The sequence below is a fragment of the Molossus molossus genome, unplaced genomic scaffold (genome assembly GCF_014108415.1).
Source record: "Molossus molossus isolate mMolMol1 unplaced genomic scaffold, mMolMol1.p scaffold_m16_p_5, whole genome shotgun sequence".
Taxonomy (NCBI): domain Eukaryota; kingdom Metazoa; phylum Chordata; class Mammalia; order Chiroptera; family Molossidae; genus Molossus; species Molossus molossus.
In genome coordinates this window covers 37,607,743-37,632,315 of record NW_023425388.1, presented here as the reverse complement: position 1 = coordinate 37,632,315, position 24,573 = coordinate 37,607,743, and the positions used below count along the sequence as shown (strand labels likewise).

At 42.8% G+C, this 24,573-nt stretch overlaps 1 protein-coding gene across 9 annotated transcripts in view; it reads left to right on the top strand.

Annotated features, from left to right (window-relative positions):
• TNIK (TRAF2 and NCK interacting kinase) overlaps window positions 1–24,573 on the top strand; it is a 360,673-nt gene that overhangs the window by 286,349 nt on the left and 49,751 nt on the right. For 5 of the 9 annotated variants that reach the window (XM_036242362.1, XM_036242361.1, XM_036242360.1 and 2 more), the window contains 4 exons: window positions 10,112–10,276; window positions 12,829–13,068; window positions 15,661–15,767; window positions 23,976–24,139. In XM_036242362.1, coding sequence (XP_036098255.1) covers window positions 10,112–10,276; window positions 12,829–13,068; window positions 15,661–15,767; window positions 23,976–24,139 — 676 coding nt within the window. The remainder of the gene's footprint in view (window positions 1–10,111; window positions 10,277–12,828; window positions 13,069–15,660; window positions 15,768–23,975; window positions 24,140–24,573) is intronic. The other 4 variants (XM_036242368.1, XM_036242367.1, XM_036242364.1 and 1 more) reach the window with 1 other exon arrangement.

Here is a 24,573-nt window from a genome sequence, read left to right as displayed (position 1 = left end):
CACCAACACACGGCAGTGACAGAATGATCTGTCAACATGAGATTGTATTTTAATTTTTTTTAACACTCATGTTCTCTCTCTGTGATGCATGCCAGTCATCTGTCCATGGTTTTCTTTGGCAAATAGTGGGCCAGGATGTCTCCTTATGTCCCATCAGCGCATTGGACTTTGAAATCCCTGTTTATAAGAACTCCTCTCCTCTTGGTTTTCTCTGCTCTATGCTGATGTGTTTTCTTTATATGAGTTATTTTATTTTATTTATTTTTTAAATCCTCACCCGAGGACATTTTCCCATTTTTTGTTCAGATAGAGTGGGAAGGAGAGAGAGAGAGACAAAAAAACATCAACGTGAAAGGGACACATCGAGGGGCTGCCTCCTGCATGACCCAACCAGGGCCGGGGACAAACTGCAACCAAGGTACGTGCCCTTAGCGGGAACCGAACCCCGGTCTCTCTGGACCACAGGCCGACGCTCTAACCTCTGAGCTAGACCGGCCAAGGCTATATGAGTTATTTTATATATGAGGTTCTTAAATTGCCATTTCGAGAGTTTGCAGGTCTGCTCCAATCTTCCCTCAGTCTCTGCTTCTCTCTCCTAAGATTTAACTTGAGAGAGACCTAGAAGGAAGCAGTAAGGAGTCTGAGTTCAAGTTCTTCTACTTCCTTACTGTGTGACCGGGGACAGGTCTCGTAGCCTCCTGCAGATGCAGCTCCCCAACGGCACGGCCCCCCTTGCAGTCGCGAAGGTCCTGGGCGATCATGTGAGTGAGTGTGCCGTTGAACACTGCACTGGACAGATGCAAATTGAATATCATATTCAGTATATTCACACTGTGTTCCCAAGGCCATTGTCACCCACAAGAAATAGGTGTTTTGCCTCTGTTGTGTCTGGTGTGGATTTTACAGGAGCAGTTTACGTGCTGTCCCCGCCTTCCCCAGTGATAGATGCCTACATCTGTATTTCCTGTTTCAGCTTAAGAGGTGCCTTGTTGTTTTTAAGTTAGGTGCTTCATTCATATGAGGATGAGTATCTTCCTCTGGAGTCATGGTCAGGACTTCTCTTGGAAAAGTTGTCCAGACAAGACTGCATGTTAAGCATTTCATATGAATGAGTCTTCCCTGTCATCGGAGGGGCCCCACAGAAGAAATATCCTCAATCTTACTCAGTAACCACCTGCCCATGTGGTTTTGCCAAAGGACAAGATGACTCAACTCTTTATGTGGCCAGTGAGGGCAAGGGCAAAGTATTTTATGAGCACTTAAAAGTTATTTGTTTAGAAATCCACACCTGAAACCTATATGATCCTATTAACCAATATCACCCTAATAAATTTAATTAAAAAAATATTTTAAAGTTATTTGTTGCCCAGGCAGTGTGGCTCAGTGGTTGTGCGTTGACCCATGCACCAAGAGATTGCTGGTTCAATTCCCGATCAGGGCTTATGCTCAGGTTGTGGGCCCAGTCCCCACTGGAGGGCATGCAGGAGGTAGCCAACCCATGTTCTCTCATCGATGTTTCTATCTCTCTCTCCCTCTCCTATTCTCTCTCTAAAATCAATAAAGAAAAAAAATTGTTTTAAGTTATTTGTTGACTAGTCTTTCTCCAGCATTACCAGTAAAGATAAAAATTAAAACTGTTTTGTTCAGATGGAATAAAAAGGAATTCCCATACAACTGTGTTCAAGTCACCACATTTTAGTTCTTAAGTAAGGTCTTCTAAGACCTTATAGACCCCACAGGCCCTATATCATATAAAATATTATTAAAATGTACTCATTTGACATAATAAATATATTTTTCCTGTCAACATTTTTAAAATTACTTTTATAATTTTGTTTTTTGTGTGTTTTTAACTCATCTTTATTGTTGAATGTATTACAGATGTCCCCCCCTTTTTCCCCCATTGACCCCCTCCTCCCCAATCCCACCACCCTCCTGCCTTCCCCACACTATTGTCGGTGTCCATTGGTTATGCATATATGTATAGAAGTTCTTTGGTTTATCTCATCCTGCCCTCTCCCCTTCCTTTTGAGGTTCATGAGTCTAACAACCAATTTGTACTTCTTAATTTCTTCACCTTTTTTACCCATCCCCCATCTTCCTCCCATCTGGCAAGCAACAAAAAGTTCTCTGTTATCTATAAGTCTGTTTCTGTTCTGCTTTCTCATTTTGTTTGTAGATTCAATTGTTGATAGATATGTATTAATTGCCATTTTACTGTTCATATTTTTGTTCTTCTCCTTCAAGAAGATCCTTCAACATTTCACATAATACTGGTTTGGTGGTGATGAACTCCTTGAGCTTGTTCTTGTCTGGGAAACTCTTGATATGTCCATCAATTCTAAATGATAGCTTTGCAGGATAAAGTAATCTTGGTTGTAGGTTGTTGCTTTTCATCAGCTTGAATATCTCTTGCCATTCCTTTCTGGCCTGCAAAGTTTCTTGCGAGAAATCAGCTGACAGTCTTTTTTTTTTTTATGACAAATTTTATGTTACATATAATTTAATGTAATTTTTTAAAATTAATAGTGTAATATACCAAAAGCCATCAAATTGTACACTTAACTGGTGAGTAGTACCCTGGCCAGTTTGGCTTAGTGATTAGAGCATCCTCCTGTGGACCAAAAAGTCTTAGGTTCGATTCCCAGTCAAGGACACATACATGGGTTGCAGGTTCGATCCTTGGACCCATTGGGGTTGTGGGAGAGGCAACTAATCAATGTGTCTCTCTCACATTGATCTCTCTCTTTCTCTCTCTCCCCCATTCTATTCCACTCTATCTTGGACTCTGGCAGAGGAGGGTAGACTGGACTGGAACTTTGTGGAAACTCGGGAGCTTGGAGAGGTGAGAGGGCAATGGGAGTCTTTTGCTGAATCACTCCCTCTAAGGACAGTAGCCATCTTACTCAATCAGCTGACAGTCTTATGAGAGCTTCTTTGTAGGTAACGAACTGCTTTTCTCTTGCTGCTTTTAAATTATCTCTTTGTCTTTAACCTTTGGCATTTTGATGATGATGTGTCTTGGTGTAGACCTCTTTGCATTCATCTTGTTCAGGATTCTCTGTGCTTCTTGAACTTGTAAGTCTGTTTCCTTCACCAAATTAAGAAAGTTTTCTGTCATTATTTTTCAAATAGGATTTTGTTTTTTTTAAATCCTCACCCAAGGATACTTTACTATTTATCATCAGAGAGAGTGGGAGGGAGGGAGGGAGAGAGACACAGAGAGAAACATCAATGTGATAGAGCCATGACCCAACTAGAGCCGGGGACAAACCGCGAACCGCAACCGAGGTATTTAACCTTGGCCCGAGTAAAACCCATGACTCATTGGTCCATGGGCTGATGCTCTAACTGCTGAGCCAAACTGGTCATGGCTCAATTAGGTGTTCAATTTCTTGCTCTCTTTCTTCTCCTTCTGGCACCCCTATAATGTGAATGTTGGCACACTTGAAGTTGTCCCTGAGGCTCCTTACACTATTCTTGTTTTTTTTTGGATTCTTTTTTCTTTTTGCTATTCTGATTGGGTGATTTTGCTTCCTTATATTCCAAATTGATGGTTTGCTTCTTGGCTTTACCTACTCTACTATTGATTTCCTGTAAATCATTCTTTATTTTAGTTAGTGCATCCTTCATTTCTGACTTTTTTTTATGTTGTTGATGTTCTCATTAAGTTCCTTAGTGGTCTCCTTAAGTTCCTTGAAGGTCTCACTAAGTTCCTTGAATGTCTCACCAAATTCCTTGAGCAACCTTATAACCAGTGTTTTGAACTCTGTATCTGATTGATTGCTTATCTCCATTTTGTTTAGTTCTTTTCCTGAAATTTTGTTCTTTTCTTTCATTTGGGGCATGCTTCTTTGTCTCCTCATTTTGGCTGCTTCCCTGTAGTTGTTTCTATGTATTAGGTGGAGTTGCTATATCTCTTAGGCTTTGTAGGGTGGCCTATTGTTGTAGGTGTCCTGTAGGATCCATCAGCACAGCCTCCCTGACCACCCTATGTCGAGGGTGCCCTCGAGGTGTACACTCCTAAAGTGGACTGTACACCCTTCTGTTGTAATTGAGTCTTGATTGCTATTGGCACATCAATGGGAGGGATTTACTCAGGCTGATCAGCTGCAAGGACTGGCTCTGCCCACTGACCACTGGCCTCTGACTACCTTGGAGGATCAGCTGTGCAGGGCCCACCACCCAGAGGAAGACTTACTTCAGCAGGGCTCTGGTACCCACTGCATCCACTCATTGAGTGTGTCACTTGTGGAGGTGGTTGGGTGGTGGTGTTTTGATGTGGTCTGAAACTGTCCACTGGGTGTGTGGGCTCTGGCGCAAAGTCAGCCACTGCCTGTGTTCTACCTGGGGACACCTGGCATAAATTACAAAGTGATCTGCAGATGGTTGCTGGGCTTGGAGGTACCGAGGATAAGCCAAGTTGTGAATCTTGCAAGGCTGGTTGCTTCTAGTGCCAGGCCTGGGGCCACTCAATGAGAGATATGAGGCTCGCTGAGACCAGATGCTGCTTGTTTGAGAGATTTTAGGAAACTGAAGCAGAATCCAAGACAGGCCAATCCTGTGGCAAAGCCACTGAAAACAGCTTGGATGGGCCCAAAGGTTGGGTAGAGTAGGGCCTCAGGGAATCACCAGGGTGGGGCAAACAGTGTGAGCCAGGTTACTGGAGTCCCATCTGGGAAAGGGCTCACCAAAGGAACAAAGGCCTCAGCCAGCACCTGTCCGAGAGAAAGCTGCCTCTCCAGCCGTCGTTCAGAGGCCAAACAGCTCAGTTCTTCCCTGTATGTCTCTGGTGCCTTTCAAGCTGCCTCCCCTTCGAGCTTCAAGGGAGCAAATCTGAGTAAGTCCATGCACGGGCCCTTTAAGGAGCTGCCTGGGGCTCCAGCAGCCTCAGCCTCCCTCAGCCTCAGTTCCTTCTGGTTTTACAGCCAGAAGTGATGGGGACTTCTCTTCCTGGCACTGGAGCCCTGAGCTGGGCACTTGGTGTGGGACAGGGACCCCTCAGTCCTCAGGGAGAACCTTCCCAGCCAAGGTTTCCTCCTGATTTTTATCCGCCACACACAAGTGTGGGACCAGCACATCCACCTCTGCCCCTCCTACCAGTCTCGATGTGGCTGCCTCTTTAATTTCGTAGTTGTAGGACTTTCATTCAGTTCGATTTCAGGTGATTTTGAATGATGGTTGTTCTATAGTTTAGTTGTAATTTTGATGTGGTTATGGGAGGACACGACACCACGTTTACCTATGCCATCATCTTGACCAGAAGTCTATAATTTTGTTTTGAAATTCTCTCAGCCAGTATTCATTATTGCTAAGTGAGACATTGTAATCTATAAATTGTTTTCAAGTATATAAAGCAATTTAACAATTGATATTGATGTATTTTCTTTTATACATGTTTAAATATATTTTTATTTCTTTTGAAAAATTTTTTGAAATTGTGTAATCAACAAATTTATTTTCAGGTCTTTTGTATTTGTGAGCTTTTATACCTCTCAGAGGCCTTAGACATCATGCCTATAGTACCCAGTGGACAACATAGCCCTGCCTGCAGAAGAATTTTATTTCTGAGACCAGTTACTTTTTTTCTTTCTCCCTATAATGCTATAATAAATAGTATAGCATTTCTGCAGAGGTGACCCAAACCTCCCCAAAGTTATTTTAGTTTTGATGTCAAAAAGATCCTTTTAGTAAGAAAAAATTGTTATAGTATTGATGAGCCTATTCTAATCTTGTTCTCTATATTCATTGACAATGCCTTCATCGACAATATGAAATATTTTGTAACAGATTTCTTTTTTTGGTGTGGTCCTGCACCTTGACACTGTCTGGTGCTACTAGAACACTCTTTTTTGGTGGTACTTTTGGTATTTTATGTCTTCTTGGCAACACGAGATTGGAGTAGAGGCTCAGCTGATAGATTTTTTTTAGTATTGTTCAAGAAAGATTGAAACATATCTTTATTGTACCCCAGTTTTTATTCACATATCTCCTTATTATGGGAGCAGTTTATTACTTTGTCTCTCATTCAGTGAGTAGACATGCGGGGAAGTGATGTAATGAATCAGGAGACAGGTATCAAAATAATCAGAAGGGCCTGACCTGGACACACGCTCAGCTTCTCCTCTGTCCATCTGAAACTGTTATTAGGATGTTTGATTGAGTATCTTTCTTCTAATATTTATGCTGTCTCTTTGGTGCAAACGCAGTGGACAGCATCATCTTCCTAATGCCTTAGGACAAAGTTTTCTTGAGACAAAGTGAGTTGCCAGGTGCCTCCTGTCACACCCTTCTCACAGATTTTCACATTTCTTTGGACAGACTCCAACCCAAGAAATTTTAGCACACTGGACCCATTCTGGCATAATTTGCAAAGTGTAACAGGAGATTACTTATGACATATATTTTACAATGGCATAGACTGAAACACACTAATGGTAGGATTTAGTACGTAAACTAATTTTTTTCTGCCTCGTTCCAAGACATTTCCATGTCCCCAAAGGAAATCCCATACCATTAAGCCGGTCACTCCTCCTTCCCCTTCCCACAGCTCTGGTATCCATCGGTCTGCTTTCCCGCTGTGAATTTACTTAGTCTGGATACTTCACTTACATGGAATTACATACCTTTTGTGTCTGGCCTCTTTCAGGTAGCATAATGTTTTCAAAGTTCATCTACACTGTAGCTGGTATCACTACTTCATTCTTTTTTATGGCGATAATATTCCATTTTCTGGATACACTACATTTTGTTTTATCCATTCATCAGTCGATGGACATTTGGGTTGTTTCCACCTTCTGGTTATTGTGAACTGCTGTGACTGTGGGTGTACAAGTATCTGAGTCCCTGTTTTCACAGACTGGGGGTATATGTCTAGCAGTGCAATGCTCCGCCATAGAGTAATTCTGTTTAGATTTGTGAGGAGCCACCAAATTGTTTCCCACAACTGCACCCTTTACGTTCCCACCAGCAACATATAGGAATTTGATTCTCAGAATTCTCACCAACACTTATTTATTTGTTCGTTCGTCTGTCTATAGAACCTTAATCTGTTTATTTATTTGTAAAGTAATTTATATAAAGCATAGGAAATACTGGAAGCACATCAGTAACATCTGCACATGACCAATCACACCCATCAGTCACCCATGGATATCAGCACCCCGCTCTCCACTCTGTTCACTTCTAATGGCAGCTTTGGGGCCAGTGTGACTTGTGTCCTGTTAGAGGCAGAGCTCTTTTCTTTTTTATCCTCACCCGAGGACATTTTTCCATTTTTTGTTCAGATAGACTGGGAGGGAGAAAGAGACAGAGAGAGAAACATCGACGTGAAAGGGACACATCGAGTGGCTGCCACCCGCACGACCCAACCAGGGCCGGGAACAAACTGCAACCGAGGTACGCGCCCTTAGCGGGAACCGAACCCAAGGCTGTTTTCTTTATTGGAGCCTTGTTGCTGGCAGTTGCCAGAAGAATTCTTTGCCTCCAAAATGGTTTCTTTGCTCAAGATGGAATCTTTGGGGCAGATGTTTTGACTGTTGTTTTTAATCTGCTTCATCTAAATGTGTACTTAAAACTGTCTAAGGATATTTTACAGTTAAAAGTTAATAATGATGAGTATTCTTCACTCCCTGAATATATTTGGTTGCTAAAAGTGAGGTAAGAAGGGGCTGTAGTTTGCATAGCCAGGTATTTATCTGAAAATGTGTCTGAATCTCTTGGATTCCTGAGTTCAGACAGCAGTGGTTTGGATGGTGGGAGTTTGGGTAGTAAGGGATGCTGGGATATGTGATTTATCTAATAATGATCTTCCCTAGAAATAATATTTGACTATTTCTAGTGGTCTGGAAATAGTCACCTTCTTTTCAGGGTCTAGGCTCTGGAAAAGCAATGCATCCCATGTCTTGGTCTCAGTTTGCCTATCTTGTCTTTGCAGCCGTTCTGTTTCTGGTGGTCTTATCTCAAAGCTGGCTGTGTTCTTTGCTTTCACTAAGTGCAGTAGCCAAATAGTCATTACTGTTGGAATACTTTGCACACCCACGTACAAAAGTATATGTGTTCTGGTTTATATTCCTGGCTTTTCCCAGCTAATCCTATTTGGTATGTGGTGAGCTTCTGGAACATGGAATTTACAAACCAAAGTCGACTGGATGCCAATTGTATGTCCCCCGCACAGCCATGGTGGGGGGAGAGATCTTCAAATGACCCCCAGAGAGAGAGGCGGAGGGCAATTTTCTCTTCTGTGGCATGTCTTATATTAAAATGTTTGCAGTCAATATGAACGTATAAAAAGTAGACTCATTCTACATATGAGACTGAGTCTGCTTCTAGGAAAATTCAGACTGGAGTATGGAAGATGAGAAATAGTAACTTTTAAAAAATTTATTTCAAATCAGACAGCAGAATGAATCAAGACTCTAAGCTGCTGCATACAAACACATCTTGAGGACCTGCGTGGGGGTCCGTGATAGGCCTTTGCAATCCTCAGACAGTGAGTCAGAAGAGAGTTAGTTACCTGGCGGGTTTGAAAAGTATAGCTGTCAAATTGACCCTTAGAAAGGAAAGGATAAACATCTGGAATATGAAACTTCCAGGGAAGTTTCAGAGGAGGGAGCTGTGGGGGTTCAGAACAAGCCACCCCAAGATGTGCCGCAGTGGTGTACAGATTACCTTGGATTAAAGGCAATTTTAGCTTCAGACTCAAGTGAAACTTCTGCCCCTCCCTTAACTACCTAGAAGAATTTAAGCTGGGGGGCCTTGCTCATAATAGATTATCAGAGATGACCTCTTTTGACCTATCTATAGGGCAGAGCACACTTCTGTTTATTAAATATCTGCTCTCATCATCCTACAATGACCTTTAGAAGCCCCCAGGTGCATTACCTCATCCCACACTCAGGATGCCTTGTACACCTCAACCCCCCTTTCTGTCTCTGAACTTCTCGTGCATGGGGGGTCTCTGACTCTCATGTATGCAGGGTTCCCATACACATGTATATATTAAGTTTAGTTATTTTGTATCTTGCTAAAAAAGAAGAAGAAGAAGAAGAAAGAAAAAAGACAAGATGGGTCTGGAAGAAAAGTCATAGACCTCTTGAAGCTGATGACAATCTTAAATCGTCTTTCAGTGTACCTCTTGTTTCTCTAAACTTTCCTTTAAAATCCTCCTCTGTGACAGTCTGCTGCAAATAAGTATGAAGGATGACTTGCGGGCACGAAGGGCATTACTGGAGCTGAGAGCCTTCCCTGTGAAACACACAGTCGTCATCAACTTTGGGCTGAGGGAGACCCGGAAGAACGAGAGTGACAAGCACTTGGCCAGAGACCAGAGAGGGTGGGAGGCGGGAGAGAAGAGGAGGAGAGGGAGCACGAAGACCATGTGTGGAGAAATGGGGAGGAGGCAGGGCGAGGGAAACCGTAGAGTCCCGGCTGGAAAGGGAAAGAATGAGGAGCAGGAATGTATCCTAGGGGGCAGGGAGAGAGAACTGGAAAGAAAGGGCCTTCAGGGGAGAAAAGGGAAATGATAGAGGTAGTCTGGTTAAGATGGGATTAAGCAGGGCTCCTGTAACGCCCACTTGCCTGTCAGTAGGGAAAGGGGAGAAATGGAGGGTTAGTGTGCTCAGCTTGAGTCCCTCGTCAGCCCTCCCATGTTCTTCCCCTCCCTCTCGTGAGTCAGCTCAGAGCAATTTTCTGTTTTCCCAAGCCATCTGAATGCCTGCCATAGTTCCCTTTGTCTCCCTCCCTGACCCCGTGGCTTTGTGACCAGTCAGCTAGGTAATATCCCAGTCACTGCACGATGAATTCTTCAGCAGGTCCAATATTCCCAGCTAACTAAAATAGCTCAAGGTAATGGGTAAGGGAAGGGGGTTGGCTTAAGGGTTCTGTGTTTTCCACGATAGTGTTTACTCTAACAGAAAAGAGCTTTTTCATAAATTCTTGATGCAGAACAGACATGGAGAGTTTGGCTCCTTGAAAAATGAACGGATCAGAGGGACAGAAAAATGGCTGCTCAGGTGACTACAGAAAACCCTTGCTAGGAAGTAAGTCAGCTTCTATCCATCTGTCCATTGAAGCTCTCTCTCTCCCTCTCTTTTTGTCTGTCTGTCTCCAGGTAGAAGAGAGGTCCAGGCTCAACCGGCAGAGCTCCCCTGCCATGCCGCACAAAGTTGCCAACAGGATATCTGACCCCAACCTACCCCCAAGGTCGGAGTCCTTCAGTATCAGTGGGGTTCAGCCTGCTCGTACCCCCCCTATGCTCAGACCAGTTGATCCACAGGTACCTTCTCCCTTTTGTTCATTGGACATTTCAACAGAGAGGCAGGTAAACCTGCTAAAAGTCCAGGGGACTGTAACATGGTGAGGTACAAGCCCAGTGAAATGTTGGCCATTAATATGAATCTGCAGTGATATAGGAGACCCCACTAAATTCGAAAGGTAGAGAAAAGGGTGAGAAAGGAAAAACGCCATCCTTAACTCTGAGCCCACCACAAAGTCACTCGGTAAACCAGCCTTTCTGGAGAGCCCTAGAACTTTCTGTGAGGTGGGAACAAACCTTTTTAGTTTTAATTTCCAGAGTAAAATTCATATAGACCTTTGATATATGTAAACTGATATATTATCTCTTGTTCCTTGGGATTTGGGTATGATTCTGAAACTGGAAAATTTAAATGGACCTGGATAACAGCATGTCGTCCAAAAGTGTGGTCACTGGGCCACAGCATCAGCATCACCCAGGAACTTGGTAAAAATGTAGATTCTCGGGTCCACCTCACACCTGCTGATCAACAACCTGAAGTGGGGTGTGTCCCCCTGTGGTTTAACAAGCCCTCCAGGTGATTCTCAGGTGGAGTTTGAGAACCACTGTTCTGAGCTAGAAAAATGCTGCTCCACTTTTTGAAAGAGATGAAGTTTCTGGAGGTTTTAGAAGACTTTTAATATTATATATTGCAAAAAATGAAATATGAAGTATACAGTGTCCCGAAAAATAAAGGCAATAAAGCTATTTTCACCCAAATGTCTTCAGTTCCTTCCGGGCATATACACTTGCACAAAATATTTTGAGATTGCCTTTGAACCATGTGATGCTATTTGAACTAGAGTCCGAAAGGGTAGTGCTAAAATCAAGGGTTCTTGGCTTTAAGTTTGCCTTTAGCATACGAGGTCCAAGACTTTTCAGCACCAGCCAGCTGAGCATATTTTGCCTTTGGTTGTTTTCATTTGCATATAATTCTATACCTGACCTTCATGGGATGAATTTTATAGGAACTTCTCTGTTAATACACAAACTTCCTCTTTTAAAACCCCTAACTTTGACCTTTTAGGGTACTTTTGCTCTGTAAAGGGGACAGTAGAGGAAAAATTTATGAAATTTCATGAAAGTGACTAGGAAATGGAAATATAGATCACTCATGATAGCTAGTAGGATTCGTGTTTTGCAGAGGTTTTGATTTTTGTTATCTTTGGCTCTTTTAAGCAGGTTTGTGTTTTGTGTGACATGTTCTTAAACTATACTTTGTTGTAACATTATTATTGAATATATTTAATGATATTTAACATTAATGTAAGTTTGGTTGCAGTTTTATTCTGGTGGAAGTATAACCTTCAGCTGAGCTAGGCCCTGGGATTTTCTCTGAACTATAATAACATTTCAGGTTAAAGGAGTGAAGAGGCCAGGGTAGAACTGCTCTAGGGTAAGACCATAAGGGCAAGAAGAAGGGGGCCAGTCTTATGGAGGGGTGCTGGGAAAATGCCCCCCAGAAGTATAGGCACAGATTTCAGGCCAAACAGGGTCTGATAGGTTCCTATCCAAAGCAGATATTAAATGAATATTTGTTGAATTAACAACTGAATTTAGAAAACATTCTAGATGTTTCCTCAACCAAGACTTTTTGAACATCTTCCACATGCCAGGCACAGTGCTAGTCTCGGAGATACAATGTTACACGTGGCTCCTTTCTCCAGGGAGCCTACTTTCGTGATGGAGGAGGAGACAGGCTTACATGGCATTGACTGAAGTGTGAGCAGTGCTAAGGGTAAACGGTACTCTGAAACTTAGATTTTAATGATTTGCCTTAAAGAGCCAGAGTTCCACCAAAAGACTGCATGTCTTTCCCACATGAAAAATATCACTACGTGCCAAATTGTAAGACTTGCAACCCTAAAAGAAATGCCCTGGAGTTAAGACGTATATGATATCCTAGGTGTAGAGCCAGTTCATCACAAAGCAGGAGCGCACAGCAGCTAGGTGTACTGTGGGGCTAGGCGCGGGTTCCAGCCCAGGCCCTGGCACACGTTGGCTGTGAAATCTAGGCTGTCCCTAACCTCTCTGCACCTGCACCTTTCATTCTCATGTGTAAAATGGGGGAAATAATTGTGTCAGCCTCATGGTGCATTTAGTGAGTTCATAAGAAGTAATATATCCGGAGCAATTCTTGTTTTACAGCACAAGAGCAATCTCTAAAGTCAAGGTCAGGGGTTTTAAAGAATGGCATCTCTAATATTAGAAGAGAAATACATATACATGTATTGCTGATCAATAAATGTTCACTTAAAATTGTTAATGTTACTATCATCACACTTATTTATTTCACTGACTTCTTATCAAGTAAATGATTTAACTTTTGGCCAGGAACCCTGGTTCAGTCCTACACATGACTCTAAATGGAAAATTTTGAAGAGCTTTGCAAAGCATGCTTAGATAGCTGTGATGGGCTTTCTGTGCACCAAGCCTTGTGTCCTAAAACTTTATTTTCTCTTCCACCGTGTGAAGTACTAGCTGATCTCCTCTTGCTTCTAATAATCCTGCTCTGGTGTTGCTTTGATGCTTAGATCCCACATCTGGTAGCTGTAAAATCCCCGGGACCTGCCTTGACCGCCTCCCAGTCAGTGCATGAGCAGCCCACCAAGGGCCTGTCCGGGTTTCAGGAGGCTCTGAACGTCACGTCGCACCGGGTTGAGATGCCACGCCAGAACTCGGATCCCACCTCGGAAAACCCTCCTCTCCCGACCCGCATTGAGAAGTTTGACCGAAGCTCTTGGTTACGACAGGAAGAAGACATTCCACCAAAGGTAACATCACTGGGGTGTTCTAATTGTCATCACCATCACAATTCCAGAATTGTCGTAATAATGGGCATCATGCCAAAGCACTGTTCCTTGTCACATCTGTTTTGGTCCCTCCTGATTCCCAAGCTATGACTTGCATTGTCATTTATCATTTCTGACCCCCATTGTCCCCAAAGAGACAGCGGCTCAGGTTGATCAGATGACTTGGAAGTATTTATCCTCTATCCAGAATTAGAACTCTCAACCCGAGACTTTCCAAACTGCTCTTTTACTATCCATATTAAGAAAAAGAATAATGGATATTTTTATTGGTGACCAAATCTAAGTCTAAACAAATTTAAAACTTCAGATAAAAAGTAAAAAATTCATTTAGTCCTATTTTTAACAATACAAAGTAAAACCAGATTTCAGGTGTTTAGAAAATAGTGTTGCTCCTAAAATATTTTACGTAACCCCATTTTTAAAAAGCTCCTTCTAGGCCAGGTCATAATTTATTCCAACTTTGATTTATTACTGAGGATAAACTGTAGGGTAAAATGACCATCACCTCACACTCGACAGAACAGTCCTGGGTCTGGCTTCCTTGCTCTGTTTCAGCCTGCAAAAGCTACTACTCAGTGCCCTGAGACGTGGCCATGCCTCTCACTGCAGGCAGCCTGGGAGTATTCAAAACAGTGGAGACATTTTTGTATCAGATTCTTCCTGGTTCATGATTCCCCTTTCTCCTAACTTGGTATAAGAGCTAAGATAAATGGAATGTTCCACAATTTCCAGTGATCAGTGCCATTGTTAATTCCAGAAAAAAGTAACCCAATAATAAAAATAAATAATACTACATGATTTTCAAATATTTTTCTCATCTTCCTCTCAAAAGGATATTATAGCCAGATATCCATTGTTTTGGAAATGAGTGGTGGTCTTCTCTCGTGGAAGCAGAGATGCCATCAGAAAGGGTATTTGGGGAGCCAAGTGCAACATGGAAAACTGGGTGGACAGAGGAGCAGACACGGGAGCGGAGGAGCCTGAGAATGGAGGTTATTGGTCTACTCTCTGAAAAACATGCAGGCGCACGTTCATAACTCTGGGAGGAACATTTAGATCAATACGAAGGTTTCAGTGTTTAATAATTCATTAGATTCTTTCTTCTCTACAACTATTTAAAAGTGTCCAAAGTGATACAGGGAAACAGTAGAAGTGATGTTGAATTTGAGCAGGTGGAAGCGTGGACTTGGTCGTTTTTTGTTTTATTTTGTTTTAATCCTCACACAAGGATATTTTTCCATTTATCTTCAGCTAGAGTGGGAGGGAGAGGGAGGGAGAGAGAGAAACATAAATATGAGAGAGACACATCAATTGTTTGCCTCCCACACGACCCCAACCAGGGCCAGGACGGAACTGCAACTGAGGCACATGCCCTTGACCGGAATTGGACCCACGACTCTTTGGTCCGAAGGCTGACGCTCTAATGGCTGAGCCGAACTGGCCAGGGCCGGACTTAGTTCTTTACCTTCATTTTGCTGATTCATCTTTCTGGTCTTTATCTTAAAATATATTCTAATGACCAGCAAAATTTATACTCATGTTGTACTCATTAATATATTGGTAATATTAAAACGGAGCACATTTTTAAAATAACTGGTACAAAACACTAAATCACTTTAAAAGAGACCGCTCTCCCGCCCCCCCCCCCAAAAAATAATGAAGGAAAATCGAAGCACCTGATGAACGTTTAACCCAATTAGCTGTCACTGGACATCAAAATTTTCATTTCCTGGTCACTTCCAGAAAGTGAGTTTTCCCTCTACTCTCCCCTCACATTGGACTCTATTAATACACTTAGCATATTTGATTTTATTTAAAAAATGTTTCCTAGAAGGCATACTTGAATTCTACCTTAGGTCCTTGAAGTTTGACTGATGATACATACATTTTCCTAGGGTTCCTCACAGTCTGTACGCACGTAGTCCTTTCGAAGACCCTTCCAGCATTCCCAGTGCCGGTCCTGTTTTATGTTATGTTCGCAGACTGACCTTTCAAAGCACAGTGTCCGGGGTTTGTTTGTCATTAGTAACTGCAAGTCGACGAGGAAGTGGGAACATGCAGGATCCACTGCATTCGTTTCTCTGAGCTCACCGGCAGGTGGCTTATGTCCCAAGTTCTAGCCTGACGCCCTCGTTTCTCACCAGACTCCATGCTTTCCTTACCTGTTTATCAGTTCTGATGTGAGCTCAAAGTGAAACTCGATATATCGGATGGCTCTCATCTGATGCAATTTCCAATGATCGGGTGAGTTTCTGGTACCCTAAAGAAATGTCTGGTATCTACCACTCTTACACAAAAGAAGGAACTCGATGAATTAAAATAATGAACTTTATCTGTTTTTAAATTTGTATTTAAAATTCAGGACCATACTCCTTAATGGTTGCTGAATATGCCTCGTTGCCTTTTGTTTGACTTGATTTAGAGAGTTCAAGTGCTCTTTGAGAAATGAAAGGTGTTCCTGATCATTGCTAATTCCTGGCAAATCTTTCTAAAGGCAGTCGCTTATGGGAGCTATTTGATGGAAAATATTTCTGAATTCTGCTTTTCTTTCAGGTGCCTCAAAGAACAACTTCTATATCCCCAGCATTAGCCAGAAAGAACTCTCCTGGAAATGGTAGTGCTCTGGGACCCAGACTAGGATCTCAACCCATCAGAGCAAGGTAAAGGAGAAAGACGGTTAAGGAGAAGGAATAAGCCTTCACACACCTTTGTCGTTATCGCTTTCCTAAGAAATCCTTTGTTCTTTTTTCACTTCAGAGCCATACTGACTGGCCGCCTGGACTGTACGCTCTGGGAGGCCAGGGCACAGGCCTTTCATTTCTGCAGTACCTGTCACAGACATCAGTGCACAGTGGGGGCGAGTGAGTGAGTGAGTGAGTGAGTGAGTGAGGCAACCCAGAAGTCAATCAGGGGTACCTTACCTGACAGTTTTAAAAATTGAGGAATAAAATTACAAGGGTAAGTCTGGTCATAGTATCCCAAACCATCACTTCAGAGACCTTTTTTGGGAGTCAACAGAATAAAATGACCTGTTTTGAGGTGACTTTTAGCATCGGGTCAAGAAATGTGCCCTGAAAAAGGAGAAACATCTGTAACAAAAATAAAATTAAAAAAATTTAAAAAAGAAATGTGCCCTGAGAACCACCGAGACATTAGAAAGGAATTGCCAAAGAAATGCAGCGATGACCGGCTGTGGGGCTTCCCTGGCTCGGCAGATTACACGAGGACTAACTCCGACGAGGAAGACCCCCTTGTGGAGGGTCCCCGGAACACAGCGACGCCCCCACTGGTGCTCTCTCTCTGCTCTCCTAGAGTTTTCCAGCAACGATGCATCACCCTGCAGTCAGGACGTTGCATCCACCTACCGGTTGGTGTAGATTTCAAGAGAAGCTGGAAAGTAAACAGTATCTTTACAGCATCTTGCAGACTTTATATGGTAACAGATGCTGTCGGCTGCTACAGTTCCTCAAGCTTCCCTCCGATTGTTCAGGATGAATACTCCCCTTTTTAGAACCAACGGAAATAGCAAAGGGCCTCTGCCGAGACTATAAAAAGGATGAGCTTGGACAGCCTGTTCTATTCTTCTCCGTTGTGTTCATAATAAGAGAAGGACGCTCCCTTGCTAGTGAGAGAGAAGGAGACCAGAAAGGAAGGTTTTGATTATTTGTACATATCTTTAAAATACGGAATGCTTTTGATCAGGAAGCTGTGATCTTCCGCCTCACATGAAAAGCCTTAGGAAGGGGTCAGCCCGTCAATAAGATAGAACTGTACTAAGAACACGAATCCCTTTAGGGCAAAGAAGCTAACACATCCTGAGTGGAGTCACCGATGGCAGAAATCTCTGAATGAGCCATTTTTGTCCAGTGACTTGTCAGCTTCATGCTGAGCTGGTATTGCTACGAGGCGCGCTGAGGAACACTGGGCTGTACTGTGACCACAGAGCCAGCCTGAACTTTCTCAGGCACCCTCTTCAAGCAGCGAGAAGCCCCAATTATCACTGCTTCTTCGCCTTTGAACTCTGCCCTGAGGCTCTGTTCACTGAATCAGTTGCTTAGAATTTTAGTTGCTGTAGATCAAGCATCACTTCTTTAAGTCTTTTTTCTTCTATCAACCAAAAAGAAAGAGAACTATTATTATATAGTCAAATTAAAAGCAGTTCTTTGTTCCCCCTGAACTGTTATTTTAATGATGTCAGGGCCTAAGACAGTTGATGTTTGATGGTCAGAGGCTTGCAAAACATGCACTTTTCCATTGGAACCACTTAAATATTGTACTTTGTGCAAATGCAGGCTTTGTGAGACAGCCGGCATTTTTCTGCTTGCAGAGGAGGTAGAGAGTGAGCTAAGAGGTAATAATTACTTACCTACATTGGAAGTCAGAGGGATTACAGAGGACAGGGAGGATGGAGAATCCCATCTTTTCCACATGGAACAATCCTACAAACACACCTGCTTCTAGCTATCACGTGTCTCCAAGTGACTGACATTTACTATCTGAATCAGAATTTGCAATTCTGGATTTCATTGCATTTTTAAAAGCTTGAGGATTTGGTTTCTTTATTGTGATAGAGATAGCTTTAGTCCATCTTTGCTCCGTAACAGAGCAGTCTAAAACTTAGTGGCCTGAAATAATAACAATTTATTATTTCTCACAATTGTATGGGCTTGCTAAGAAGTTCTGATGGTCTCACTTGTGCTCACTCATGCAGCTGCACTGAGCTGATGGGTCGCTGAACCTCTGTGTGGTCTTTCATCATGGGCTTCTTTACTGTTTTCCCTTCTCAGTCTAAGAAGGAAAGGCCTGGGGCACAAGTGCTTTTTGAGGCTTTACTTGCATAATCTTTGCTGATGTCCTATTGGCCTCCACAGGTCACATGGTCAAGCCCTCAGTCAATATATAAAGAAGTGCACAAGGCATGGACACTGGGAGATGGGATCACTGGGGCCATTACTCTGATACAGAGACCCTCCTACTTCTGATGGTCCGAATGAGGTCTTCAGAGCTGCCCACCCATAGAACCATATAGAAAGGGTAGCTTTTAAATAATTCATCCTTTAGAAACCTTCTAAGCTCTACTTCTTGTGCTCGGTCAATATTCCATTTGTCCTCCAAGCCTTTTTCTTGATATGACTCTTAAGGGAGACTACAACATTAGCCCATTTAGAATGGGTCCCAAGAAAGATTGCACATATAATAAGGAATAGGTTCAGGATGTTTTGTTATCAATACTGTTATTTCATTTGCTAAATGTAGCAAGTGTATGTTGTGGACCCGATAATGTGCAAGGCTGTATGTTACCTTGGGACCCAGGGACTCAGCTGAGGCTGCCTGACTCTGGGGACCATGGGTCAGGAGATATAATAAACCTGCTGCTCTTTGAAGCTACAGGTATCATTAGGGACAAAATTATATTTCTGAGTCCCCAAGTCACCACTTGGAAAAGAACCAAAAGGAGCGCCATTCTACCTGTGTACATTGTAATGTGACTGAGAAATAAGCCACTGCGTGCTAAACAGTGAGGAAAAAGAGGCAGAGCCTAATGGTTAAGGCGTTCACTTCCTGGATTCAGTACTTATGAACTCCAGTTACTAGGCACAAAACGTTATATAGTAACTGCAGAATGTGTGCTATTTTTTGATAACTTGGGCAACAGTATGTTTTCATCAATAAACTACTTAGTATCTCAAAATAGAAGACTCTCAAGTTAAAATGAACATATACACACATGTACCTGTAACATGAGGAAAAATCAAAACTTGACTGTTCGCTTATTTTTCCAGTTTACCTTTATTGTTGAAAGTATTACAGATGTCCCCCTTTTTTCCCCATTGACCTCCTCTTCCCCGTTCCCACCCCCTGCCCAGGCCTTCACTGCACTGTTTTCTCCCCAGAAAACTGCCTGTTAGGTCACTCTGTCACTCTGCACGTGCCACCCCAAATCAAGTCCTATAGAAAACACGTTTGGAAATAGATACAGTACGGAGGGGTACAGCTGTGCCAGCGTGAGGTGGTCAGGGAGGTGTTCTTGGGCCACCCTGTGGTCCCTGCCTTCTGCTTGGTTTGGGAAATTTTGATATTTATTTCTTTATTCATTACACACTCTGGAACACCTATTCATGCAGAGTTCTGCTCCATGTCGGTGTGCATTACAGATGTTAACTAACTGAAACAAAGCTCTGGAGTGGTGACTATAATCAACTCCATTTTCTAGATGCAGAGACTGAGATGAACACAAGCAAATTACTCAAGGTGACAAAATTAGTAAGCGATAGAGCCAACGTTTGAAAGCTGGTAGTTTTGCACCGAAGTCCTCCCTCATGAGCCCCTCGCCACGCTAATCCGTCAGCGGCGAAGGCGGCTGCCGTTCTCCCCAGAGAAAGGGCTCAGGACCTGTGGCCCGCCAAGCTCCCTGTTGCCCCCACCTTGCTCACTATATAATTTAATGAGTCTGTTAATAGCTCATCTTAATCTTATGGTTATTGCGCCTTATCTTGTGATATACCCTACCTTTTCAAGGTTTCTGTCCTGTGGGACCAATTTATACTCCCCAAATTTCCCTGCTGATGCTGGAACTAGTATCATCATGTGCTTTTAACTGTCTCCTTCCTGGACAGCTAAACACTGGCACCGTGACCCCATCACCTGTCTCCTGCCCCTCCTCCCTCAGTGGCTGCTGGGCCTTGCTGGGGCTGCAGGTTCCCAGGTGCTCTGGGGACTCCCAAATGCCGCATGTGGTCAAGGTGATGAGTTAAGTGTAAAACAAGGTCTGATTTGCTCATTTAAAAAAATACTTTTTTAAAAAAAATTCCATGCACTTTAATATTTAACTTTGATTCATGTGTTCTCTTAAAGCAAATTAAAATTTGATCAAACAAGTACATTCTGAATATAAAAAGATTTAAATCGAGCCTGAAACTCCCAGTCAAAACCAAATAACCAAATGCTTAATCTCAAGAAGTAATTCTTTGTTCCATCCCAAACCTGTCTTCTTATGACTCCTTTCTCCTTTGTGTCATCAGAGAACAAAGTAAAGTGAATTTTGGCCGTCGGCCAGTTAATTATAGACTTGGCCAAAAAATCACTTTGTAATCCTAATTTTATGTTTTGACTTTTTATATGATTCAAGTAAATGGAACAATTGCCACATTTTTCATTTTACTGTGTGTTTTATAGACAAAGCAGCATTGTCTGTGGGATGGCCAATGTCTGAACTAAAAGTTAGCATTTAAAGAGAGCTCTGTGAATGTTTTCATGTTTTTACGCATTCGGATCTGAGTAGGCTCAGTTAGTATGCGAACAGGAGAAATCTATTATTTCATGGAATTCTTCTGAAACTGATCTCCTCTAAGAGCATTTATCACAAACCCTTTGGCCCCAAGGCCAGACCATATATTGCTACATAATAAGGAGAGAAAAATGTGAACAGTATGACATTTTTTCCCCAAATACTCATACTTTACAAAAAAATAAGATAGAAAAGGCATTTTAAAGTCTTTCCTATTTCCGTGTGTGGTTACACAGAAACGAAATACTTCTTTCCGTCCTCAGCAGCGAAAATAGCAACCCTGTGAAGATGGCACCAGCGCAGGCCAGCTCCAGGGCAGGACTGGAGCTAATGAGGCCCAGGTCAGGGATTTAATGCCCATGGGGACCAATTAGCCTCACGGAGAAAAAGGCCCTGAGTCTCATCAGAGACGCGCACTGATCCCAGCTGGTTCTGCTAGTATCTTGCCCGTCTTTTATGCAAGGACAGCAGCATGCTACCTGGTCAGCCTGCCTCTCTCCTGGCCAGTCATTCATAGGCCTATCCTGGGAGACCCCTGCTCTCTGCCGGGCTCCAAAGGCCATTGCTGCATAAGCCACCCATTTCTTCTGGTGACACCCTCCCAGGGTTTCCTAATGCAGACTTTTGGACTCTATACCAATAAGCCCTAGGAAAACCCCAGGCCCTGTGGGTCTGCTCAGGCTGTCCCCAGCCTTCCTGCTCACCCATCCAAGGCCCAGTCGAGTCCTGTCTCCTTCCTCACACCACCGTGCCTGCTCTAGGCCGGGTTCATTGTTCCCCAAACTCTGACCATATTTACAGACTTTCACACACAGCCTGCAGTTTTGCCTTGTTCTGTTACTGCCACAGCACACACTCATCCCTAGGATTGTGACCTGTGCTCTCCTCCATCCCTCTTATGGGGCCAATGAGTCTCACAAAGTAGGTGCTTAATAGAAAGGTTTGGATTACATGATCAAAGGAGTGCTACATGAGAGCAAATAGATGGATCCTTCTACCACACCACAGCCACCAGGGGAAGAACTCAGAGCTCACAGCTACACCTCTCTCAACAGATTTTTCTTTTTTAATACAAAGAACACTGTATTATCATTCCACAAAATGAGAGTAACTACCAAGAAGCCTTAGTATGTCCATCACCTTTAATCTACAATAAAGTTGATTAGCAATACAGATTTTAGAAAAAAATACTTTTGGAATTTATCAGTAAGACATAAATAGTTTCTGATCACTAGTGTCTAATGAAAGAGGACAATGGGAAGAATTTATTATTTGGTAATTAAAGAAGAATAGGATTGTTTCTTTATGACAAATGAAAAATTTGAAATATAGAATATTTCAGAAATATATATTTGTCATTTTAGGTATTCTCTAAATCGAGGGTATTTCCATTATGAATCCAAATCGATTTCAGTCAACTGGATGCTAACAGTTTTCACAAAAATAGTTACTATATGACGGAGTGCCATTAAAGTACCAAGAAGTTTTAAAGTTTTTCTGAAGTTTACCAACAATCACTTTTGTAGTCGATTTTAGTGTTCTGTCAACTTAGCAACCCTTTACTATAACTTAACGGATAAATTTGTCATAAATTTTACACTTATATGATCAAAATTAATAAATTATCAGGATATATTTATTTTTACACAAGACGTTTTCTAGGGCCACCAGCCGTGTTTTCCAATAACCCACTATTTAAGAATTTTTGTAACTCAATCGAATTTTTTTTTGGCCAATACATTACCACAAAGCAAGGTTCTTGTGTTTTTCAAAAGGATGCTATCTGATTTTGCCGCTGCAAGAGTGCCGTTTCCGGGCCAGGTCTGGTAGACCGATCTGCTCGTGTGTCTAAGGGAGGCCACACCTGACGAGCTGCACAGGGCAGAGCTCCTGCCACGGGGACTCTTGAAATGGGCAGAGCACAATGAAAGCATAAAATTACATTTTAATATCTCTCAGTGCATTAAAATCGGCACTCTGATGACTCCATTACAAAGATGAAATGTTTGGGGAACTGATGACGTTGGAAACACGAGGGGCCATGTGACCCCTCTTCGTGGAGGGAAGGCGTAGATTTGAGCTTGGAGACCCAGGTCCCTGTAGTACCTACACCCAACATTATGTTATGAAAAAATGGAAAGGTCTGTGAGTTAAAAATTACAAAAGAAGAGCTTTGTAGAAACCCTAAGAATGCTGCTTATTTTTATAACAAAGTCATAAAAGCCTCAGCAGTGCCTCCCCCACGGCTCAGCTGACTCCTCTTCTGGCAGATCGTCCGTGGTCACCAGAAGTAGCCTCGCAGGCCCTGCTCCCTGCTCCCAGGTCCCTGTGCTCACTGCCGGCCACACATAAAGGAAATTGTTCCTGTGTGTCCGGCTAAGCTGGCACAGGCTATGACGGTGTCTTTTTCACTACGTATCACCAATGCCTGACCCAGGGCCTGGTACAGAGCAGCAGAGTGAGTGAATAAATACTACAACTTGGGGAGCAGGAGAGATATGAAGACAGGGAATACAGAAAGGTTTTATAAAGGATAGAGCTCGTAGCCTGCCAACAAACTAATTTGCTCTTGGATTAGCAGTTAATTATTTGAAAACACACCTCCCTTTGATAATAGCCAACGTATCTAAAGACTTCCTCCAAGAAATTAAAAAATACAAAGACACTACTAGCTATACAAGCAAAGAACTTGATTAAGCAGTTTGCTGAAGAGGAATTATAAATGGCAAATAAATGTGAGGAAAAATGAATGTATCTCAGTAGTAATATTTTAAACTGCATTAAAACAACAAGATACAAAATTTTTACGAATTGCCAAACTAGTCATAATGAAGTCGGTGAGTTCAGTGAGATGGCCCACCCGGTGCACTGCAGTAACAACCGGCAATGCCTTTGTGCGTTCTCATACAGATGTACACACACACACCCCAGTTCATGCCCTTTCACCCAGAAATTGCAACTCCAGGAAAGGGACCTGATTGGGTATTTTTATGTGCATAGATAGCTATTTAGCGGTATGCGTCACAGCAGTGTATTGGAAGCACCATAATGTCTGACAAAAGAGGAATGGTTAAATTAAGTCCTCTATTTACTGAACTATTATGCAGCCATTATTATTTGTAGAAGCACAAGAAGCTACTCACAATGCAGTGTGAAGGGGGGGGGAAGCAAGCTGGAAAACTGAATATATAGTATGCTTCCATATATACAAAAGAAAGACTGGAGGATGATAAACCACATTAGCTGACTACCTCTTGGTTCAGAGAGTGCATGTATTTTTATCTTTTAATATTTTTCAAGTTTTTTAGAAAGAGCACAGGATAAACAGTTCAAAAGAAAGCCTCCTTTGAAGAGTCATCATTTCAGAGCTAAGTCTTGAAGTGTGATGACCCAAGAGTTGGGTCAAGAGTTCATGCCATCCACTGTCTGGATGGCATGATTCTCATTTCCATTGACCTCTTTAGTTCAAGGTCATATAAGCACTCTCTGTATCCCTGTGCCCTGAGATGGGCCTGGACTATGCTGTGTCTACCAAGGGCAAGGCCTTGAGAGTAGTCACGGTGCTCTGTCGTCCTTGCAGCAACCCTGACCTCCGGAGAACCGAGCCCATCTTGGAGAGCCCCCTGCAGAGGACCAGCAGTGGCAGTTCCTCCAGCTCCAGCACCCCCAGCTCCCAGCCCAGCTCCCAAGGCGGCTCTCAGCCCGGGTCGCAAGCAGGGTCCAGTGAACGGACCAGAGTTCGAGGTAAAGCTCCCCTTCCCTCTCCCCGACAACACGGCCTGGAGAGGAGAGCCGTGGGCGGGGAGTCGGGCTGCTTCCCGACTTCTGGGACGTGTGCTCCTGGGTGGCCGCCACTGTGTGTGAGTCTGAGGAGCTGCTTAACTGCTCTCAGCCTCAATGTCCTCGGAGGGCTGGGCCACATCCCCAGTTATGTGACATCTGGTGTGGGCGAAATCCTTTCTGATCACGGATACCAATGTTCTTCAGGGAGATCACAGATTATTGGTATTATTTCAAAATATAATCATCAGTCTCTGAATTTCCATTTTCATTTGATTTCCTGGTTAGAGTTTCTTGTACCCCCAATTAGCCTCTTCCCACTGTGCCAACAGTTTCTTTTTGTATTCTGAACATAGTCCATAATACTAGTTATTTTTCAAACATGAAATTCAATAAAG